The sequence below is a fragment of the Amblyraja radiata genome, chromosome 3 (assembly GCF_010909765.2).
Source record: "Amblyraja radiata isolate CabotCenter1 chromosome 3, sAmbRad1.1.pri, whole genome shotgun sequence".
NCBI lineage: Eukaryota > Metazoa > Chordata > Chondrichthyes > Rajiformes > Rajidae > Amblyraja > Amblyraja radiata.
In genome coordinates this window covers 115,470,849-115,494,015 of record NC_045958.1, presented here as the reverse complement: position 1 = coordinate 115,494,015, position 23,167 = coordinate 115,470,849, and the positions used below count along the sequence as shown (strand labels likewise).

General features: G+C 43.9%; 1 protein-coding gene across 1 annotated transcript in view; it reads right to left on the bottom strand.

Moving 5' to 3' along the window:
* ankrd31 (ankyrin repeat domain 31) overlaps positions 1 to 23,167 on the bottom strand; it is a 66,124-nt gene that overhangs the window by 8,207 nt on the left and 34,750 nt on the right. Inside the window, exons 9-10 of the mRNA XM_033018645.1 lie at positions 7,827 to 7,923; positions 1,104 to 2,286 (exon numbers count right to left, since the gene is read on the bottom strand). Of these exons, the coding sequence (XP_032874536.1) occupies positions 1,104 to 2,286; positions 7,827 to 7,923 (1,280 nt within the window). The remainder of the gene's footprint in view (positions 1 to 1,103; positions 2,287 to 7,826; positions 7,924 to 23,167) is intronic.

Sequence of the window (23,167 nt, the reverse complement as noted above, 5' to 3'; positions counted from 1 at the left end):
CGAGACCCTTCTTCAAACTGTCACCCATTCCTTCTCTCCAGAGATGCCGCCTGTCCTGCTGAGTTACTCCAGCATATTGTGTTTATCTTTGGTGTAAACCAGCCTCTGAAGTTCCTTTCTACACAAGTGATAGGTGAATACAGGTGAGTGCGGGGGGGGGGGGGGGGGGGGGGGGAGGGTAGAAGAAGGGTTGTTTGAGTGGCAGAATTTATTCCTTATCTACTAGATATCATTTAAATCAGCATATCCCGTATTTCAGCTGTCTCTTGCGTTTTCCCCTTGCATTCTTTTCAGCTGCCTCCATTTTATTCCATGTAAGATTACGTAATTGCATATTCTAACATAAAGGAGACTCCTTTATATATACATGATGCAGTTTGCAGATGAACCAAAAGTAGACTTTTCAGGCTTCAAGCTTATTCCATCATCTGTATGATGATGCACCTTAATCTCATTTAGTTTGCCATTGATGAACTAGTGGTACAGCAGTCAGTGTTGCTGCCCACAGCTCTGGAACCCAGGTTCATTTCTGACCTTTGGTGCTAAATGTGCATACTCGCCCTGTTTCCTCTCACATCTTCGCGAGGTACTGATTGATTATGTGGTCACTATAAATTGCCTCTCAGAGTAGATAAGTGGCAAAAAGTTTTAAAAGCAGGTTGGAAGGTCATGAGAGGATGTTGTGGGGAATAAAACAGGGCAATTGGACTAATTATGTTGTCCTGCTTGAATCCAGCATGGATTTGATGGGTTGAATAACCTCATCTGTGCCATAATGATGTTGGACTTTAGAGATACAGTACAGAAACAGGTACTTGGCCCATCGTGTTCACACCGGCCAGCGATCACCCCGTCCACTAGCCTACACACATTAGGGACAATTTTACAACTTACCCAAGCCAATTAACCTATAAACCTGTACGTCTTTGGAGCTTGGGAGGAAACCAGAGCACCCAGAGAAAACCCATGCGGTCAACGGGAGAACGTACAAACTCCGTATAGATAACACCTGTGATCAGGATCGAGCCCTGGTCTCTGGTGCTGTGAGGCAGCAACTCTACCTCCTCACCATGGTTCATACGTGGTTCTTTTTAATGACTCACCAGTAGTTTGAGATCAAGGACATCGTCTCCCGGCTGAATCAATCCATGTTTGATGAGATCTATTAAGTGTAGTAGTTTTCTTTGCCCAGTTCCTCTATCCACTGGTAGAGATTGTATATTGAGCTCTCTCCCAGAAAGACCAGATGCATTCGCCAGGCTGTGAACTTGATTGTTGCTGGTAACCTGTCTGTTATTTACCAGCAATGTGCCCCGGTTGTCTGGCTGAGAAACATTTACCTTCACAATGTTTTGGGAATTCACACTATTACCTGCATTGTTAAATGGTAAAATCTGCTGTTGAATCCTACTCTGTGGTGCGTTCAACTTAAGGTTGGATTTTAATACATTTGGCTGCTTGGTTAAATTAATTGGTATCATGTAGGTTGCAGGTTGTGTGGCAGCTGGAAGCAAATAATACCTTTGCTGGTTGGAACTAATCAGGTTTACCCTCATCACTGTAGATTTTTCGGTGTTCACCAGCGTAGGGTTACAAACTCTTCCAGCGTTATTTTCTGGGTTATTGATCGATTGTGCTATGTTCAAATGTATATTCTGGCTTGAGTTACTGCATGGTGTTGAATCTCTGCTTGTCTCAGTTTGGTTTGAGTTTAATGATTCCACTTGTAACATTTCCAGAGTACGTGACTGTAACAAATTTGACTCTCTGTGGCTTGGGTCAGGTTCTGAAGCACTAATTGTACTTATACTGCCATCGCTACTTGTAGCGTCAACAACATTGGTTGCAGCAACATTTTCTTTATCTCGTCCAGTGCTATGATCCACAACAGCAGTAGTTGTATTTGCCTCCTGATTGGCTGAAATATTAGTCTCTCCCTGATTGGGAAAGTTGTCCGGTTGTAAGCATTCTGATCCGCGAGCTGGACAGGCAATGGATATTTGTTCAGACTCTTCAGTTGCACAGCCAGCACCGAGTCCTTCATTTTGATCCAGAAACTCCACTGCTTTCGAGGGTGTAATTCTGCTTTCAGTAGGGCAAGTCAAACGTTTACCCTGGGTTTGTATATTGTTTTGCCGCGACTGTCGCTCTTTTAATTTGTATTCCCGCAATTTATGATCTAATGTTTTCTGCTTCTGTAACAAATTTAGAAATCTTCTCTGTCGAGTGGCCAGAGCAGTTACTTGTTTTTGCAGCGTGCCTTGCCTGAATGATCCTGGGGAGACCCTATAAAATAAACAATCACTAAATAATATATTTCTGATACCTATAACATGTGGCATGTAGTTTAGTTTAGATATGATGCATAGGAAGGAACAGCAGATGCTGGTTTATACTGAAGATAGACACAAAAGCACCTCTGGAGAGAAGGAGTGGGTGACGTTTCAGGTCAAGTCTGAAGAAGAATCTTGACCTGAAACGTCACCCATTCCTTCTATCTAGAGATATGGTCTGTACCACTGAGCTACTCCAGCATTTTGTGTCTATCTTTAGTTTAGACATATGAAAACAGGCCCTTGGCTCACCAAGTCCACGTCGACCATCGATCACCCGTTCACACTAGTTCTATGTTATCCCACTTTATCACTTCCATCACACTAGGAGCAATTTACAGAGGCCAATAAATCTATAAACCAGTCTGTCTTTGGGAAGTGGGAGTAAATACGAGCACACGGAGGAAACCCACATGGTCACAGGGTGAAGGTGCAAACTCCTCACAGACACCACCCGAGGTCAGGATCACACCCTGGTCTCTGGCACTGTAAGGCAGCAGATCTACCAGCTATACCACTGTGCCACCCACTGAGCATGTTGATGTTGGCAAATAGCCGAACAATCCAAACTTGTTTGTTCTTAAATTCCATTAATTATTTTGTTAAATAAGGAGTTACTGTTATGTCTTTGTATGATTAATTGAATTCTATTGACCACAGCCTAATAACAGATAATGTATAGTTGTCATTGTAAGTAAACTCAAAGAACGTAGAACACAGTACAGTACAGCACAGGAACAGGCACTGGAGCACAATGTCTGTGCCGAACAATGATGCCAAGCCAAACTCTTATCTCATAAAGTCATAAGGGATAGGAGTAGAATTAGGCCACATCGTCTACTACGCCATTCAATCATGTCTGATCCCTCTCCCTCCTAACCCCATTCTCCTGCCTTCTGCCCACAACCTCTGACACCTGTACTAATCAATAATCTATCTATCTCTGATGGATTATCTGCCTGCACATGATCTGTATCCTTCTTTTTCCCACATATCCACGTCTATCCAAAGGCCTCTAAAACACCACTGTCGTATCTGCCTCCACCACCAGTCCTGGCAGCAAATTCCAGTCACCCACAACCCTCTGTGTAAACATAGTTGCCGGGTACATCTCCTTTAAAGTTTGCCCCTCTCATTTTAAAACTATGTATTCTAGCATTTGATATTTCTATCCAAGGAAAAGGGGTCTGACTGTTTACCCTGCCTCTCATCATTTTATGTACTTCTGTCAGGTCTCCCCTATACATTAGTAATTAATGTCCCCACAATGAATTAGTTCCTCCACCAGGAACAACATTAGCTACGCTGCAGTCTTCCAGGACTTCGCCTATGGTTTTACATCTAAGATGAATCTAAGATGCAAAGATCTTCGTCTAGGCTCCTGCAATCTCCTTTCTTGCCTCTGTGGTAAATGGCATCAGTAACTTAATGCAGATTAAATTCAAATGGTACATGCAATCGAGGCTAAGATACTGAATCATTACCTTTGGTTTGGTTTTGTCAAAAATTATAAGTTATGCCTAGTGTGTAGGAAAGTGCTAGTGTGCGGGGATCGCTGGACGGTGCGGACTCAGTGGGCCGAGGGGTCAGTTTCCTTGCTGTATCTCTAAACTAAATTAGAAAGTAAAGGGACAGTTTAAACACAGTATTGATGAAGTAATTAGTGGAGTGATTAAAATGTAATGTGCGCAAACGCAAACAAACAGGTTTAATATATTGAGGTACTCGCTAGCCAACAAGGACACTGTGAGCCAAAGAGCCTGTTGTAGTGTTTTGAGGTGATGGCTGGGGGCATTGATGTGATCCATTATAAAAACCCTTGACACGTTCAATTAAACATGGCACGGTGGCGCAGCGGTAGAGTTGCTGCCTTACACCACGTAGCGCCAGAGACCCGGGTTCGATCCCGACTATGGGTGCTGTCTGCACCCAGGCTGAGGTGTTCCAAACCAGGGCATCGGAAATTTCCTCATTCTTTAGGGAAGATCCCCCTCTTAGACTATAGATGAGGCTCTCACCAGGGTCTCCTCTATATCCCGTAACTCCACTGTCACTCCCCATCCCCCCCACTCGTAACAAGGACAGAGTCCCCCCCTGTCCTCACCTTCCACCCCACTAGCCGCCACATACAACAGATAATCCTCCGACATTTTCACCACCTCTAACAGGATCCCACCACTGGCCACGTCTTCCCATCTCCTCCCCTTTCGGCTTTCTGCAGAGACCACTCCCTCCGTAACTCCCTGGACAATTTGTCCCTTCCCACCCAAACCACCCCCTCCCCTGGTACTTTCCCATGCAACCGCAGGAAATACTACACTTGCCGCTTTACCTCCCCCCTTGACTCCATCCAAGGACCTAAGCAGTCGTTCCAGGTGAGGCAGAGGTTCACCTGCACCTCCTCCAACCTCATCTATTGCATCCGCTGCTCTAGGTGTGGGCTGCTCTACATCGGTGAGACCAAGCGTAGGCTTGGCGATCGCTTCGCCCAACACCTCCGCTCGGTTCACACTAACCAACCTGATCTCCTGGTGGCCCAGCATTTCAACTCCCCATCCCATTCCGAATCCGACCATTCTATCTTGGGCCTCCTCCATGGCCAGAGTGAGTCCCACCGTAAATTGGAGGAGCAGCACCTCATATTTTGTTTGGGTAGTTTACACCCCAGCGGTATGAACATTGACTTCTCCAATTTCAGGTAGTCCTTTTTTCTCGTGTAAATTGGCCTTAGTGTGTGTAAGATAGTGTTAATGTGCGGGGATCGCTGGTCGACGCGGACTAGGTGGGCCCAAGGGCCTGTTTCTGCGCTGTATCTCTAAAACCCTAACATCTTGCAGGATAGTATCATTAAATTACTTCAGTTCCATTATGGAACGTGACACCATTATCTAACATTTTACTTTCAATGTTTTTTGTTCTATTGTTACTGCCAAAGACTCAGATGGGTTAGAAATTGTTTGGTGTATCCAGAAGAGTTTCTTGAAAGAGTATGTCAATAAGCCAACAAGGAAAGGAGCCATATTGGGAGGTGGTCAAGTGATTGGAGTTTCAATGGGAGAGCAGTTTGGGGACAATATCCATAACACCATAAGTTTTCAGATAATTATGGACCTCAGGGAAAGGTGATAAATTGGGGAATGGCTAATTACATAGTACTCGGCAGGAGTTGGTGACAGCAGATTGGGAGCTGATGTTATTGGTTCAGTCCACATCTAGATAAACAGGGAATCAATAGGGCTGAAAGAGGTCACATTATACCCTTGGCAAGTAAGATTAAGGAGAATCTCTTGGCATTTTATACATTATGTAAACACTAGAGGGTAGCTTGAGAGAGAATAGGGCCTCTCTAGGCCAAAGAAGGGCATTTTACATTGTCAGAAGAAATGTGTAAGATTAATTACCACATTCATATTGGAGAATTGTGAGGTCAGGGAGTAGGATGCGGACAAATGGAGCATGTTGAAAACAAGAAAGAGGTGTTGAGTCTTTTGAAGAATGCGGAGTTGGATAAGTCCCCACAGGATCTATACCAGGTTATTGAGAATCAAGAAAGGAGATTGCTAGGGCCTTAACAAAGAGTATTGCTCTTGATGTACCAAGGATTGAATGGGTCAATGCTTTATTTACTGCACATGCACAGAGATACTGTGCAGTGAAATACTTGTTCTATATGCCATGCCATACATGAATACAATAGATGCTCTTCTGGAACAGCATGCAGAATCATCATGTTCCAACTTCCAAGTCTCTGAAATGTCTGATGTAAGCCTATGGAGATGCGCAAATTTTATATTTCTCACTTTAAGGCCTTGTGTTCTGGTATAATTGATTTGGGGTCCCAGGGATCAGCCTGGCCCAGTGAGATGCCGTCGGCTCTATGCAGCTACTGCAGGCCCGTATCAATCACAGAATCTTAAGGAGCTTTCCAGGGACGCGGGAGGTGTGTCCGGTAGTCTGTTCACAGCCATCAACTTTACCCTTCACCTTCCACTGCTGCCAGGATGCAGCATCCATTTACCATGATTGATCAGGTTAAACCACAAGGGGAGGCTGCTTGGCTTAAACCAGAGGTGTTCCCTGTTCACATTTTGAGGAAGTGACAAAGATGATTGAAGCAGGTAGGACAGTAAATGTTGCATGCATTTAGTAGGGCATTTGACAAGGTTCTTCATGGTAGGCTGATCTAGAGGATTAAGGCAAAAGGGATCCATGGAGCCTTGGTAGATTGGACTCAAAATTAGCTCGGTCAGGGGATTGATGGTGGGTTGTTATTCTTACCAGACGTTTGTGACAAGTGATGTTCTGCAGGGATCAGTGCTGGGACCACTGATGTTTGTGATATATATATATATATATATATATATATATATATAAATAATTTGGGTGAAAATGTAGGTTGGCTGATCAGCAAGTCTGCAGATGACACAAAAATTGGCAGAGCACTAGATAGTGAGGAAGTTTATCAAACGACAGCTGAATCCAGATGGGTTGGAAATATGGATGTTGAAATAGTTACTATTGTGTGCAGTTGTGGTCGCCCCGTTATATGAAAGATTAGGAGGTTTTTAGATAGGCATATTGATATACAAGGAATGGAGGGATATGGATCATGCAGAGTAGATTAATTCAATTTGGCATCATGTTTGGCACGGATATTTTGGGTCGAAGGGGTTGTTCATGTGCTGTACTGCTCTATGTTTCATGTTAAGAAATGGCAGATGGAGTTTAATCCGGGCAAGCATGAGGTATTGCATTTTAGGAGGTCAAATGTAAGACAAAAGCATACAGTAATTAACAAAGCCCTTAGGAGCAATGATGCTCAGAGGGATTTTGGGGTGCAAGTCCGTAGCTCCAGGAAAGTGGCAACGCAAGTAGATAGGGTGGTGGAGAAAGTTCATGGTATATGCCTTTATCTGTCGGGACACTGAGTTTGAAAAGAGGAAAGTCAGTACAATACAGTTTGCACAGTTGCAACTGTATAAATGGCCCCATTTGTGTATGCATGCTGTTCTGATCGCCACATCACAGGAAGGATGTGAATGTTTTTGGGAGGGCGCAGAAGTGTTTCACCAGGATGATACCTGGATTAAAGAGTATTTGCTATAAAGATTCAACAAACTTGATTTTTTTTCTCTCTGGAGTGTCAAAGGCCAAGGAATGATCTGACAATCAGTGACTTTTTCCCAGGAAGGAAATGTTATATACCAGAGGACATACCAGAGGACATACGTAGCTTCAAGTTGAGATGGAAATTTTTTACAGGGTGTTTGCGAGTCGAATAATGATTAGAGAAAGTGATGGGTGCCTAGAATGTGCTGCCTGGGGAGGTGCTGGAATCAGAAATGATGGCAACATTTGAAAGCCATTTAGACAGGTACGTGTGCAAGCAAGGGTTCGAGGAAGATAGACCATGTACAGGCAGCTAGGATTAGTTTAAATTGACACAGGCCTTTTCCTTCCTGTACTGTTCTAGGTTCGATGTTTGAAACTTACCTAAATTTTTTAACAAGATCTTCCTTTTCAACTTTATGTTTGGTAAGTATTTCATTTAACACAGCCCGCATCTGTAACAATTCCAGTTCAAGTTGAGCTGTTGGAACAAACAAATTGATTCCATTATTGAATATGACAATGTAGTTTGCTGACAATTATCTACTTAGTTATTTATTGGGCATGTTATAGGAAACGCATAAAAAGGTGTAAGGCTTTATAGACTGATTTTGATATGTTGGAAATGTGAGATGTCACAATAACATTTGATTCTCTTAATATCCATAAATGTTTTGATTTCTGTTCAGAATAAACTCACTAACTGAACATTCACAGCCCTTGAGAGACATGAATTGTAAAGATTCACCACCCTTTGCGAGGAAAAAATCCATCTAAACTGAAATCTGGTAAGATGTAAAAGCAAATAAAAATATATGTTAATGATTTGTTCTGAAACATGCCAAGTGTTGTTATTTCTTGCATCACTGCCACACTGCCAGTTCCTCAAATGATTTGCAGTGCATCAAATGTGTACCAAGAACAACAAGTGGAAACATTGATACCTGTGTTACATGACCTATTTTAAAAACCAACTGCGGTATTTTCTTCCGAGAAGACAGTTGTTGTCATCTAACACATTTTACCCTGTGAATGGAGAACTATTTACACTGTACACATGTCACATAAACCCAACAAGCAGTTGCACAAAGTGATAAGGAGGACAGATAGAAAAAACCTACTGGACTACTCTACGGGGCAAGCAGCATCCGTGGAGGGAGTGGACGGACAATGTTTCGGGTCAAGACCCTTTTTCAGACTGATTAGGAAGACAAATGGAATTATGTTTTTTATTAGAGGAGTATAGCAGTACAGGTGTAAAGATGTCATGCTGCAGTTATATATGGTCATGGACTCGGAGTGACACAGTGTACACTTCGGCCTAACTTGCCCACACCAGCCACCAATGTCCCAGCTACACTAGTCCCACTTGCCTGTGCATGGTCCATATCCCTCCACATAGAAATTAGGTGCAGGAGTAGGCCATTCAGCCCTTCGAGCCTGCACCGCCATTCAATATGATCAAGGCTGATCATCCAACTCAGTATCCCGTACCTGCCTTCTCTCCATACCCCCTGATCCGTTTAGCCACAAGGGCCACATTTAACTCCCTCTTAAATATAGCCAATGAACTGGCCTCAACTACCTTCTGTGGCAGAGAATTCCAGAGATTCACCACTCTCTGTGTGGAAAATGTTTTTCTCATCTCGGTCCTAAAAGATTTCCCCCTTATCCTTAAACTGTGACCCCTTGTTCTGGACTTCCCCAACATCGGGAACAATCTTCCTGCATCTAGCCTGTCCAACCCCTTAAGAATTTTGTAAGTTTCTATAAGATCCCCCCTCAATCTTCTAAATTCTAACGAGTACAAGCCGAGTCTATCCAATCTTTCTTCATATGAATGTCCTGACATCCCAGTAATCAGTCTGGTGAACCTTCTCTGTACTCCCTCTATGGCAAGAATGTCTTTCCTCAGATTAGGAGACCAAAACTGTACGCAATACTCCAGGTGTGGTCTCACCAAGACCCTGTACAACTGCAGTAGAACCTCCCTGCTCCTATACTCAAATCCTTTTGCTATGAATGCTAACATACCATTCGCTTTCTTCACTGCCTGCTGCACCTGCATGCCTACTTTCAATGACTGGTGTACCATGACACCCAGGTCTCGTTGCATCGCCCCTTTTCCTAATCGGCCACCATTCAGATAATAGTCTACTTTCCTGTTTTTGCCACCAAAGTGGATAGCCTCACATTTATTCACATTATACTGCATCTGCCATGCATTTGCCCACTCACCCAGTCTATCCAAGTCACCTTGCAGCCTCCTAGCATCCTCCTCACAGCTAACACTGCCCCCCAGCTTCGTGTCATCCGCAAACTTGGAGATGTTGCATTCAATTCCCTCATCCAAATCATTAATATATATTGTAAATAGCTGGGGTCCCAGCACTGAGCCTTGCGGTACCCCACTAGTCACTGCCTGCCATTCTGAAAAGGATCCGTTTACTCCTACTCTTTGACATCTGTCCTATCCATGTACCCGTCTAAATGTTTCTTAAACAATGGGATAGTCCCAGCGTCAACTATCTCCTCTGGCAGCTTGTTCCAGCTCCATTCGGCAGCTGTGGCAGGGCCTGAATGCAATCATCTCCTACAAGGTGAAATCAGGAGGCAGCACACAAGTCAGTGAAACATCACTCCCTGACGAGCTCAATGCGTTTTACGCACGCTTTGATAGGGAGAACACTGATGTGCCTTCTCGAGGCCCCATTCGCTGTGAGGGTATTTCGGTCACGGTCACAGAGGTTAACGTCAGAAAATCCTTCAGAGGGGTGATCCCTCGGAAAGCACCTGGACCTGATGGTATACCCGGTCGTGTTCTAAAAACCTGTGCGGACCAACTGGCTAGAGTTTTTAAGGACATTTTCAACCTCTCACTTCTGAGATCTGAGGTTCCCACCTGCTTTAAAAGGGCATCAATTATATCGGTGCCCAAGAAGAGCAAGGTGACGTGCCTCAATAACTATCGACCAGTGGCACTAATGTCAGTGGTGAAGAAGTGCTTTGAGAGGTTGATCATGGCGCAAATCAACTCCTAACTCGACAAAAACCTGGACCCACTGCAGTTCGCTTACCGCCACAACAGATCAACGGTGGATGCGATCTCGCTGGCTCTCCACTCCGCTCTGGACCACTTCGACAACAAAAACTCATATGTCAGGCTGTTATTCATTGATTACAGCTCGGCATTTAACACAATCATCCCCTCCAAGCTGGTTACCAAACTCTCGGAACTGGGTCTCTGCGCGTCTCTCTGTAATTGGATCCTCGTCTTCCTCATTCACAGACCACAGTCTGTTCGTATTGATGAAAATGTGTCAACGTCGATACCAATCAGCACGGGAGCACCTGAAGGCTGCGTACTCAGCCCCCTGCTATACTCACTCTATACTCATGACTGCGTAGCCGGTCATAGTGCGAACTCCATCACCAAGTTCGCTGACGACACCACCGTTGTGGGACGTATCATTGATGGAGATGAGTCAGAGTATAGAAGTGAGATCGACCGTCCGACCAAATGGTGCCAGCACAATAACCTGGCTCTCCACACCAGCAAAACCAAGGAACTGATTGTGGACTTCGGAAGGGGTAGGATGGGGACACATAGTCCCATTGATATCACCAGGTCGATGGTGGAGAGGGTCAAGAGCTTCAAATTCCTGGGCGTGCATATCTCTGAAGATCTCTCCTCGTCTGAGGACACTGATGCAATTATAAAGAAAGCTCATCAGCGCCTCTACTTCCTGAGAGGATTACGGAGAGTTGGTATGTCAAGGAGGACTCTCTCGAACTTCTACAGGTGCACAGTAGAGAGCATGCTGACCAGTTGCATCGTGGCTTAGTTTGGCAACTTGAGCACCCAGGAGCAGAAAAGACGGCAAAAAGTAGTAAACACTGCCCATCGGCTCTGACCTCCCTACCATTGAGGGGATCTATCGCAGTCGCTGCCTCAAAAAGGCTGCCAGCATCATCAAGGATCAACACCATCCTGGCCACTCACTCATCTCCCCGCTGCCTTCAGGTAGAAGGTACAGGAGCCTGAAATCTGCAACATCCAGGTTCAGGAACAGCTGCTTCCCCACAGCCATCAGGCTATTAAACTCAACTCAAACAAAACTCTGATCATTAATAGCCCATTGCACTTTATCTGCTTATTTATGTGTGTATATTTATATATTCATTGGTATATGGTCACATTGATCTGTTCTGTTCTGTATTTATTTATGCCTATTATATTCTGTTGTGTTGAAGCAAAGCAAGAATTTCATTGTACTATCTGGGACACATGACAATAAACTCTCTTGAATCTTGAATCCTGAATCCATACACCCACCACCCTTTGTGTGAAAAAGTTATCCCTCAGATTCCTATTAATTTTTTTCCATTTCACCTGAACCTATGTCCTCTCGTCCTCGATTCCCCTACTCTGGGCAAGAGACTCTGTGCATCTACCCAATCTATTCTTCTCATGATCTTGTACACTTCTTAGGGTGACCCTTCTCACCATGGCCACAAACTCTTTGAATCACTTCCTGCTGAAAGGCGACTCCGGACTGTCAAAGCTGCCACAGCCAGACATAAAAACAGCCTTTTTACCACGAGTAGTAGCTCTACTCAATAACCAAAAATCTGTAGCCTCCTTTTGCTGTGGTATTTTATTTAATTCACATGTTTAATCAATATTGTTTTAATACTAATGTTTAATGTTTTATGTGTCATTCCTAACTGTCATGTATGTCATGTTGCCACTTGCGGGCGGAGCACCAAGGCAAATTCCTTGAATGTGAATACTTGGCCAATAAACATTCATTCATCATTCATTCTATAAGATTTCCCGTCGTCCTCCTGCTCTCCATGGAAGAACCCCAGCCTACTCAATCTCTCCCTATAGCTCACACCCTCTAGTCCTGGCAACATCCTGGTAAATCTTTTCTGAACCCTTTCAAGCTTAACAATATCTTTCCTATAACATGGTGCCCAGAACTGAACACAATATTCTAAATGCGGTCTCACCAACGTCTTAAACATCTGCAACATGATCTCCCAACCTCTATACTCAATACTCTGACTGGTGAAGGGCAAAGTGCCAAAAGCCTTTTTGACCACCTTATCTACCTGCAAGGAACCATGCACTTGTACTCCTCGATCCCTCTGCTCTACAACACTACTCAGGGGCTACCATTTACTGTGTAGGTCCTGCCCTTGTTCGACCTCCCAAAATGCAACACTTCACACTCCTCTGTATTAAATTCCATTAACCATCCCTCCGCCCACCTGGCCAATCAATCCAGATCCTGCTGCAATTATTCACAACCTTCTTCACTATCTGCAAAACCACTAACTTTTGTATCATACCATCTGTCTTGGGCAGAGTTGTTGCCAAACAGACCTATGATGCATTTGTGGAAGTTTGTAAGAGCTGCTGGAGACATCCCAAAATTCCTTAGTCTTCTGGGGAAATGGAGACTTTCTGGTGTGCTTTCTGGGCCGCAGCTTCAATGTAGTTGGTCCCCAGCAGATTTTTTGCTGATATTTATGCCCAGGAACTTGAAACTCTCGACTATCTCCACATCAGCACTATTGACGCTGACAGTGGCATATGCACCATCTCATTTCCTGCACTCAATAACTAGCTCCTTCATCTTGCTGACATTTAAAGAGCCATTGTTATCTTGACACCATGTGACTAAACTCCCTATCTCTCCTTTCCATCTATCTAGACATAAGTAAAACTATGATCTTGTGCTCTTCCGGTTTGCGCGGTCTTTCTATTTGCGCAAAAACGGTACGCGATAGCACTACGATTTTTCGCCAGCTCACTCACCGTTCTCCTGTGCTGCGAGTGCACCAAGTTTCGTTCCGATTGGTGGTCTATTGTAAAGGTTAGTGAGTTTATAAAATCTTTAAAATCGGGCGGGCGCTGATCGATCTCCTCTCCTGCCAGTCAACGTCGCGTGGATTGGTCTTTTCTCCTGTCTTTATTGGAGCTGAGGGATGTCCTAGATGGCCGGTGGAGGTCTCCAACCGGACACAATTTTCGGAGGGGCCGGATGCGGCCCGGCCCGGGAGATGTCGCCAAATGGAAAGCGGAGAATCTGAACCCGGCGTAGAACGTCCAGCGACCAGTGCCCGCTGTGAGCCCCAAACGCACCACCAGCTGCAGCCCCTTCCCCTCTGGTCCTCCTCGCTGTCTCCTGCCCCCCAAAATGCAGGGTGGCACCATCGAGTGTGGCAGCCTCGCCAGCAGCTGTCCGCCCTTTTACCTTTTTCTGTTATTTTTCGTATGTCACAAAGTATGTTTTAAAGATTTCTTTTTTTTTTTTTTTTTTTTTTTTTTTTATTAGAAGTACGGTAAATTACAATAACACACAACACATATATCTTAATACATTTTTTGTACCGCTTCATTTTTTTTTTTTTTTAAAGCTTTAAGAAAAAGATAGAAGTAAGGAAAGTAAAGAAGGTGCGCAAGAGTTGTGAAGTGCAGGAGAGTGTTGGGAAAAGAAAGCCCCTTAGAAAAGAAGTTAGAGAAGGAAGTAAAGTAAGAAAGTAGACCCTAGAAAAGAAAGAAAAAGAAAGTAAGGACAATCGCTCTATTATAACATTAAACTCCGCAGAAAGACTACCAACCAAGTCTGTTTTTGTTGTTTTATCTCCCAATGCCAGGTCCTGATACCATTTATTTATTTATTTATTTTAAAGATTTCTTAGTCTTTTTTATGTGGGGGAGGTGGGGGAGGGAAAGGGGGAAACCGTTTCCCAGTCACTTACCTGGTCGAGATGCGTATTTTCTCTGAGTCGCATCTTCGCCCCCCCACTCGCGGCCTACCAACTGGATGGCGCGGTCTTTCTTAATCTAGTCTTTATTAAAACTGTAAAATTCATAATTAACTACTAGAACTTGCTTAGATGCCAGGAAGTTAGATAAACGGATCGTTTTCACTGGAGAGTTAGAGTCTGACAGGTGTCCTGGTAGAAATATATCAAATTATGGGAGGCATATCTGCACTTTCTCTGCAGTTGCAACACTATATTCTGCATTTTGTTCACTTTTCTCTTTGTTTTGACTGTTGTATGGTTTGATGTACCCAATGGATGGTGTGTGTAGGAAGGTACTGCAGATTCTCGTTTAAACCAACGATAGACACAAAAAATTGGAGTAACTCAGCGGGACAGGCAACATCTCTGGAGAGAGGGAATGGGTGATGTTTCGGGCTGAGATCCTTCAAGGGTCACCTATTCCTTCTCTCCAGAGATGCTGCCTATCCCGCTGAGTTATTCCAGCCTTTTGTGTCACTCTTCCATGCGTAGTATCAGGGCCGGCCTTAAGCCGATTTGACCGATTGCTCCCAATTGGGCCCCGCGCCTAATGGGGGCCCCACACTAATGTTCCGTATTTCGTACGGAAATACGATTTCTCTTTGTTAAATAAAGATTTTTTTTTAAATTCGCCATCCGGATTTTTTTTTTAAACGAACATGTATAACAACCGCTGCACGGCCATCAGACACAAACGATTTGGTAACTCGTACTGTTAGCACTTCTTAACATGAAGTACTTAACAAGTTGTTATACCATGTCATCAATCTGCATCCATCCGCATTCCTCAGTAAATGTTATTGTGTTTTGAACAAGTATTAATAACGTCGTGTTCCTTTGAATAAAATTCACGCGGCGTCAATAATACTTGTTTAAAACACAATTACATTTACTGAGGAATGTAGATCGATGACACATTGAGAATTTCTTTAAACTCACCATCATGAGTGAGGGCCCCGGACCGCGAGAAGGGGCTTCGTCCTGGTGTGCAGGTTAGTCATTCACCTACCGACCCACGTTGTGTCTCTCTGTGTTTTGCTCTCTCTCTCCCTCCCTCTCTCTCTCCCGCTCCCCATCTCGTCTCTCTCTAGCTCTCCCACTCCCTCTCTAACACCCTGTCACCTCAGCATTCCCGGAATCATTGACGTTTAGCGGTAGACAAAAATGCTGGAGAAAACCAGCGGGTGAGGCAGCCGCCTTGCCCGCTGAGTTCCTCCAGCACTCTGTGTTTATTGTTTGGCTCTGAAGTTGAAGGTGGCTCAGCGGGACGGGCATGGGCTCTGGGGAGAGGGTTGCGTTTCTGGTCGAGACTTCTTCAGACAATCACAAGTATTCTCACCGACGCGAGTTCAGTTTAGTCTGAAGAAGGGTCTTCTCTCCAGAGTCGCTGCGCTGCCTGTCCTGCTGAGTTACTCCAGCTTTATGTCACTCTTCAATTTCAGAGAAATACAATTTCTCATGGGGGGCTTATAACGTCTCTAAACCCCTCTGGGACCCTCTGAACACCTCTAAACCCCCTCTAGCCCCCCCTATTCCCCTCTAAACACTTCTAAACACACCTGAACCCATCTGAAGCCCTCTAAACATCTCTACACCGTTTAAACCCCTCTAAACTTGGAGGCTGCAAGGTGACTTGGATAGGCTGGGTGAGTGGGTAAATGCATGGCAGATGCAGTATAATGTGGATAAATGTGAGGTTATCCACTTTGGTGGCAAAAACAGGAAAGTAGACTATTATCTGAATTGTGGCCGGTTATGCAACGAGACCTGGGTGTCATGGTTCACCAGTCATTGAAAGGAGGCATGCAGGTGCAGCAGGCAGTGAAGAAAGCGAATGGTATGTTAGCATTCATAGCAAAAGGATTTGAGTATAGGAGCAGGGAGGTTGTACTGCAGTTGTACAGGGTCTTGGTGAGACCACAACTGGAGTATTGCGTACAGTTTTGGTCTCCAAATCTGAGGAAAGACATTCTTGCCATAGAGGGAGTACAGAGAAGGTTCACCAGACTGATTCCTGGGATACCAGGACTTTCATATGAAGAAAGACTGGATAGACTCGGCTTGTACTCGCTAGAATTTGGAAGATTGAGGGGGGATCTTATAGAAACTTACAACATTCTTAAGGGGTTGGACACGCTAGATGCAGGAAGATTGTTCCCGATGTTGGGGAAATCCAGAACAAGGGCTCACAGTTTAAGGATAAAGGGGAAGTCTTTTAGGACCGAGATGAGAAAAACGTTTTTTACACAGAGAGTGGTGGATCTCTGGAATTCTCTGCCACAGAATGTAGTTGAGGCCAGTTCATTGGCTATATTTAAGAGGGAGTTAGATGTGGCCCTTGTGGCTAAAGGGATCAGGGGGTATGGAGAGAAGGCAGGTACAGGATACCGAGTTGGATGATCAGCCATGATCATATTGAATGGCGGTGCAGGCTCGAAGGGCCGAATGGCCTACTCCTGCACCTATTTTCTATGTTTCTATGACTGCGTCCAACTGCTGTCTGGTTCGTTGATCGGATTGCTAGATATGAACTGGTTTGGGAGAGAAAAATGGTCACGGCAGACCAAACGTGTTAAACAGAAATTGGTCAGATATTGAGCTTTACACAGTGAGAAATTATGTGAAATAATCACAGAATTTAATTTTAAATGAATGTACCTGCATGTTATACTGTTTAGTTTGGAGATACAACCAGATAGTCTGGTTGATACAACCAGATTAGTTTGGAGATACAACCAGATAGTCCACTGAGTTTGCACCGACCAGCGATTTTTGTTATAGATTTGACAATTTTATTTGGCGGCCAATCAAACGCTGTCTCTAAGGGGGTTGCATCCAATCACCAACCAGCTTGCCTTAAAATTCCCGTCCAATCAACAAATAGGTCTCCTCCCGTCCAATCAGCCGCTGTCTCCAAGGTCATTGTATCCAATCACATAATTAGCAGCTACGGTAAATGTTGGAAGCCAGTGTAGCTACTGACAGTCAAACGGGAGGGAGCAGGAGAGATTCACACAGTGTATAATCCATAGCACCTAGTGTACAATTTCATAATATATACTAAATAACTGGGCTGACACACCTTGGCTGGGAATCTGGGGTTCACCAAAATTGTTCCCAATTGGGCCCCGCACCCCTAAGGCCGGCCCTGCGTGGTATGATTTGACAGGATCGCACGCAAAACAACGTTTTTCACAAAGTTGGTCTAAGAGAAGCCCTTTAACGGGATCCCTATCAGGAAATGGGAATATTGGTAAAATAAAATTGGGTAGTGATTGCAGAAATGTTGCAGACAATGTGGCTAATGGTTGGCTCAGGGCGTGGTCTGCTCTGTTAAGGGGTGGTGTGTAGTGTAAGGGTGTCCTTGTATTATGTTTGACTTGATTTAACCATCTGTTGTTGAATAAGATTAACATAAACGAAAAGATCATTATGATTAATGAAATAATTAATAACCATGTAGTAGATAGTAATGACAGGGAAACATATAGCCAAGGACAAAGTATATTTTTGTATAATTGTATCTAACCAAGAAAAAAGTTGTTTACTGCACTGTATACCTATCGGCTAATTCTGCTGCAAAAACAGGGAACTGGTGAGCAGTTAACTGCCGCCATCTCTCCATGATATCATGCAATAAAGCCTCTTGAAGCAAAGTCTCCGTTTTTCCTTTAAGTCAATTTCCTCGACAACTATTACTACACTGACTACTATACTACTTGAAAGGCTGTCCGATTAAAGGGCATAGCATGCAGAAGGATCAGAAACAGATTTAAATAACCCTCGATAGACGCAAAATGCTGGAGAAACTCACCGGGTCAGGCAGCACCTCTGGAGAAAAGGAATAGGTAACATTTCGAGTCAAGACCCTTCTTCAGACTGAGCACCAGACTCTCAGTCTGAAGAAGGGTCTCAACCCAAAACGTCAGCTATTCTTGTTTACGATTTATTCAGTGTTTTACCTATTTGTTTATATCATCATTATGTGAAAACCAGCTTCGCTCCAGGCTTTATTAAATCCTTGTTCAAAACCTAGTCAACAGATTTGAACTCTGTGGATGTGGCGAGGTTGATTACATTTTGAAAATAAGGTAGTTGCAAAGAATGTGCTACCAAGGAGCTCTAAAAAAGCTGAGGCCATTGGCGCTGAATGAAAATGCTTTTCAATAGCTTGGATCTAATAAAATGATTGAGTTTGTCAAATATTAGGTATTAAACTAGTTTGCTTTATTCCCCATGCTTCATTTACCTGATTGCCATGGGCACTACCATGCAAACAACTACGTACTCAAAGTTTTGCATAACGTTCTGGCCTAGGGGAAATTCCTGAGGCCTGGTTTGTTGGCATGTGGTTGCAACGCATGGTTGGATGCAATGGCTTATTCAAAGGCTCATGAAATCTTGATGCTAACAACCTTAAGAAAGTACAAATGTAGACTGTAACAAATCGACACCTGCCACATCAGTTTGATCGAACTGATCTTCTGCGGCAAGGTAGGGTGTCGAATTGCAAGTTTCAAGGGCAAGTTACAAATAATGATAGTCTTGGCAAAGGCATGGTCCCTCGTGATTGATAGGGGTTATTCAGGGTTGTAAAATTAAGTAGAAGTTAGTTAGAGTTAGATAGTTAGTTAGATATACATAATAGAAACAGACCCTTCGGCCCAACAATTCTGTGCTGAGCAAAGACACTTGTTCTATGCAATCCCATTTTCTCATCCATTCCCTTCCCTCAGAAGCTTTTCGACCATCCATATGAATTACTTTGGACCAGCAAAGGTGTTGGGAAATTCAGAGATATCTTGTCAGCTATAATATGCTCCCATTGTAAATATATAATTTTGCAAAGTTACTTGTCTACACTCAAAATCTTAAAATTAAGTAGATAATTATAGCCATCAGTAATGTAGTTAATAATTTATTGTTGTCTTAATGTTTAAAAGATATTAAAACTCAATGTACGTAGATTCTTTCAAGAGGTTGTCCAAGAGGAAGTCTGTTTCTCTTAAGCAATAAAGACTTTTATATGATTAAGAAGGAACTGCAGATGCTGGAAAATCAAAGGTAGACAAAAGTGCTGGAGAAACTCAGCGCGTGCGGTAGGATCTATGGAGCGAAGGAAATGGGCAACGTTGGTCTTATTAAAACACTGTGTTTTGTTTTAAGTCGTACTGTACGCACCAAACCCTTAACATCAGGCATGATTTTTAGTATTCTCCCCATCTGCCAAGAACCTCGTGATGCTGTGGAATCAACCACCAACACAATGTCACATGGGACAAAATTGCTTTTAATTCTTAACCATCGTTGTCGTTCCTGAATCAAAGGCAAATACTCTTGTATCCATCTCCTCCAAAAAAGATTTGCCATATATTGTATTTGTTTCCATCAACGTCTCATATACAAATCCTCTTTTACAAGAAAGAGCCCAGGTTGGATTGGTTTTCATCCGAAGAATATGATTTGGTGTAAGTACTTCTAGTTCATTCGGGTCATCAGAACTCTTAGTAATAGGTCGATCATTTAAAATCACTTCAATTTCACAGAACAGAACCCTTCGTAATCCAAATTGTTTTTTGTCTAAGAACAGAGCGCAGCACATTTCGTACCATGCGAATTAACCGTTCACACATACCGCCATGATGAGAACCCAGCGGACGATTAAAGCTCCATTTTATACCTTGTTGAAGCATAGTATTCTGGATTTTATCCTGATTTGAGCTTTTGAGTGCCTCTTTTAGTTCCCTTTCCACTCCAACAAAATTTGAACCATTATCCGATCTTAACGAAAAACTTGACCTCGTCGACAGATAAATCTCCTTAATAGATTAATACAGCGGTCTGTGTCAAGTGTAGATGCTACTTCAAGATGCACTGCTCTACTTGCCATACAAGTGAAGATCACACCATACCTTTTCACAAAGCCTCATCCTCTTTTAACCTCTACAGGACTGAAATAATACACCCCCACATCTGTGAACGGAGGTTTATCCAGAGTGATCCTCCAGAGGCAAACCTGCCACCTTCTGTATACCAAATTTCCCACGCTGTCGCCTACACATAATACAATTTATTATCTTTCTTGCGGCGGAATTAGCTGTGATAACCCAATATTTTTTACAAAGTTGGGATAACATATAATTTCTTCCTCCATGTCCAATCCGTTCATGAATATGTGGTAATAATAGTGTCGTTATGTAAAAGTCCTTTGAGAGAAGGATAGGACGTTTAGCTTCTTCGGACATTGCCAATTTATTTAGGTGACCGCCCATCCTCAGAAGACTTTCCTCCAATACTGGGTCAAGCTTGTACAACCGACTGTTTCTTTTTACCCCATGTACCCCAGCTTCCAATGTTAATATTTCTTCCTTGTATTTCTATCTTTGACAGAAGGAGATGATGGCATTTTCCACCTTGAGGAGATTATCAAGACGTAAACCCTGTACGCCATATGAAGCTTCAAAAACTTGCAACTGGCTTTCAACCTTTTATTTTCGCTTATCAGGGTTCTCTTCCAGGATACTTCCTGTAATTTGTCTCCTTTTCCGAGCCGACAGCAATAACCTTGTTTTCAATTTAAGAAACCAGGATACCGCAGTTATCAATTTATTCCATGATGAAAAGTGGGTAATTAAATTGTTCACGGTGTCATATGAATCTTTAGCAATCACATTCACCGTAATGTTTTGTTTAATTTCCGGATCATTAACAGAGATTTCAAATGAGTTCAAGCTTTGGCCATCTCTTGTTGCTTAGAAAGCAATTTGCTGTCAATCCTCTAGAGGCTTCGTCCGCAGGATTTTCTTTTGTGTTAACATATTTCCATTGTGAAACATTAGTAGGTACTAATACAAAAGAGACTCTGTTCGCTACAAATGTCATAAAGCATTTGGTTTTCATTGTTTAAGTATTTAAGAACTGTAGTGCTATCGGTCCAGAAGATGGATTCTTCCAGTTGAAATTGTAGTTCCTTTTGCAGCATAATGTCAACTTTAACAGCTAAGATTGACACAGTAATTTCCATTCAGGGAATCGGCATTTGTTTCAGTGGTGCCACTCTGACCTTTCCCATAAAGAATACAACACGCATTTAAAAAAAAAATCATTTTGCAAATCATATGAAACAGTACCGTAACCACTTTCATTGGCATCCGAGAAATGATGCAATTGTGCACTTCTGATTTTACCAGTTTTTAGGCTTTATGCACCGATCCATCTTGAACTTCGAAATCTTATGGAGGTCTGTTAACCATTCTGTCCAGCGGTGTATACAGGTGCACAACCTTTTATCCGAAAGCCTTGGGACCAGACACTTTTCGTAATTCAGAATTTGTCGGTCTTCGTAATGGAAATTTTTTAGCGTAGATTTTAATGGCTGGCTCAGTGGTAGAGTGCTCGGCTCATATCCGCAAGGTCGCGAGTTTGCGCCTTGATCCTGGCAGTTACTCGATCGCGAGTTTGAGTCTTCAATGTCGTTTTTTCTTGCAGAATAAATGTTTGTATGAAATGCAGTGTAGGAGAGGTGTACTGACTGTGTGGGCAGAACTTTGGAAGTGATTGCCCACCAGTCTAAAAAGCCGCTGTGTCTCCCTGTCCCTGGGATAGCAGGGGGCGATCAAACAGCACAATACCCCCCTCCCCCTCCAACTCCAGAGGAATCCGCTCCCCGATGGGCCGCTACGGCGACAAGTGGCAGTTTGCCCACAGCCCGAGCTGCGCCCCCTCATCCGCCACCCCAAGAACAAGACGTACCTTGCATACCATCAGCTTCTGCCCCTACGTGTTCCTCTGGAGTTGGAGCGGGGCTGGGCTGGAGTTGCTGCTGGCTGTGGGTCTCTGGGTTCTCCGTGCTTACAGTGGGCCTGGGGGTCGGTGGGCGGCGGTGGGAGCTGTGGAGCATGTGGACCTACGGACCTACCTCCGTGGAGCTAGCCAGCTTCGGAGCGTGGAGAGCTGCGGGGGCGAGCTGCTGCGACCCGACTCCGGTGGATGGTGACACCGGGAGCTCGCGGGTCCCCGGTGGGAGACTGCTTTGCGGGGCACCGGCAGCGGCGACTTCTCCCGCCCGAATTACGGGGTTGAGAATGACCTGGAGGGGGGCCTTACAACGCCCGGCGCGGCTGTAAATTGCCGCGGACGTGCTAGCGCCCGCCGGGGGCTTTGATCGTGAGTCTACCGTGGGAACTTTTTAACTCAGCGGGCAGGCAGCAGCATATTGTCAATTATTAAACCTCCCGCGCAATATACCCTCACCTTCTCTTTTATGAATGGGGATTTAGTTCCCCTTTCTTCGAGGACCGACCGGAGGTTCCGCTGTCACCTCTGCGGGCCGCCCTCGGTGAACGTTTTCAAGGACCTTTCTTCAAGGACCGAAAAAATGGCCGTTATTCGGAGGTTTTCGTTATTTGGATCTTCGGATAAAAGGTTGTGCACCTGTACTCTCATCCCATCCAAGTTTTTCCTTACAAAGATTCTGTAAAATTAACTTGGCTGGCAGTGTAAATGGTGCAAGAATTCCCAAAGGGTCGTATTGAGATAAGATACCCCTTCTAGTACATGGTCGCTCTTGAATTGACATTCTGAACTTGAACACATCCGTTTCAGTGCAGTCCCAATGCTCTTTCCATTGGCATATTATCTTTGCTTAAATCCAACTCTTTGGTTTCTTTGGCTCTATCACCTGGTGGAATACTTTCCAATACAACACGATTATTGCTGATCCACTTGGAAAGCGTAAATCCTCCCTTAATGCAGAGAGAGGTCAGGTGTTTTACCATTTGGATTGCCTCCTGTTCAGTAGATATGGATTTTAAGCAATCATCCACGTAGAAATTATTTTTCAAAGTGGATATTACGTCATCTGGAAAATAATCTTTATTGTCCTCTGCGGTCTTCCTTAAAGC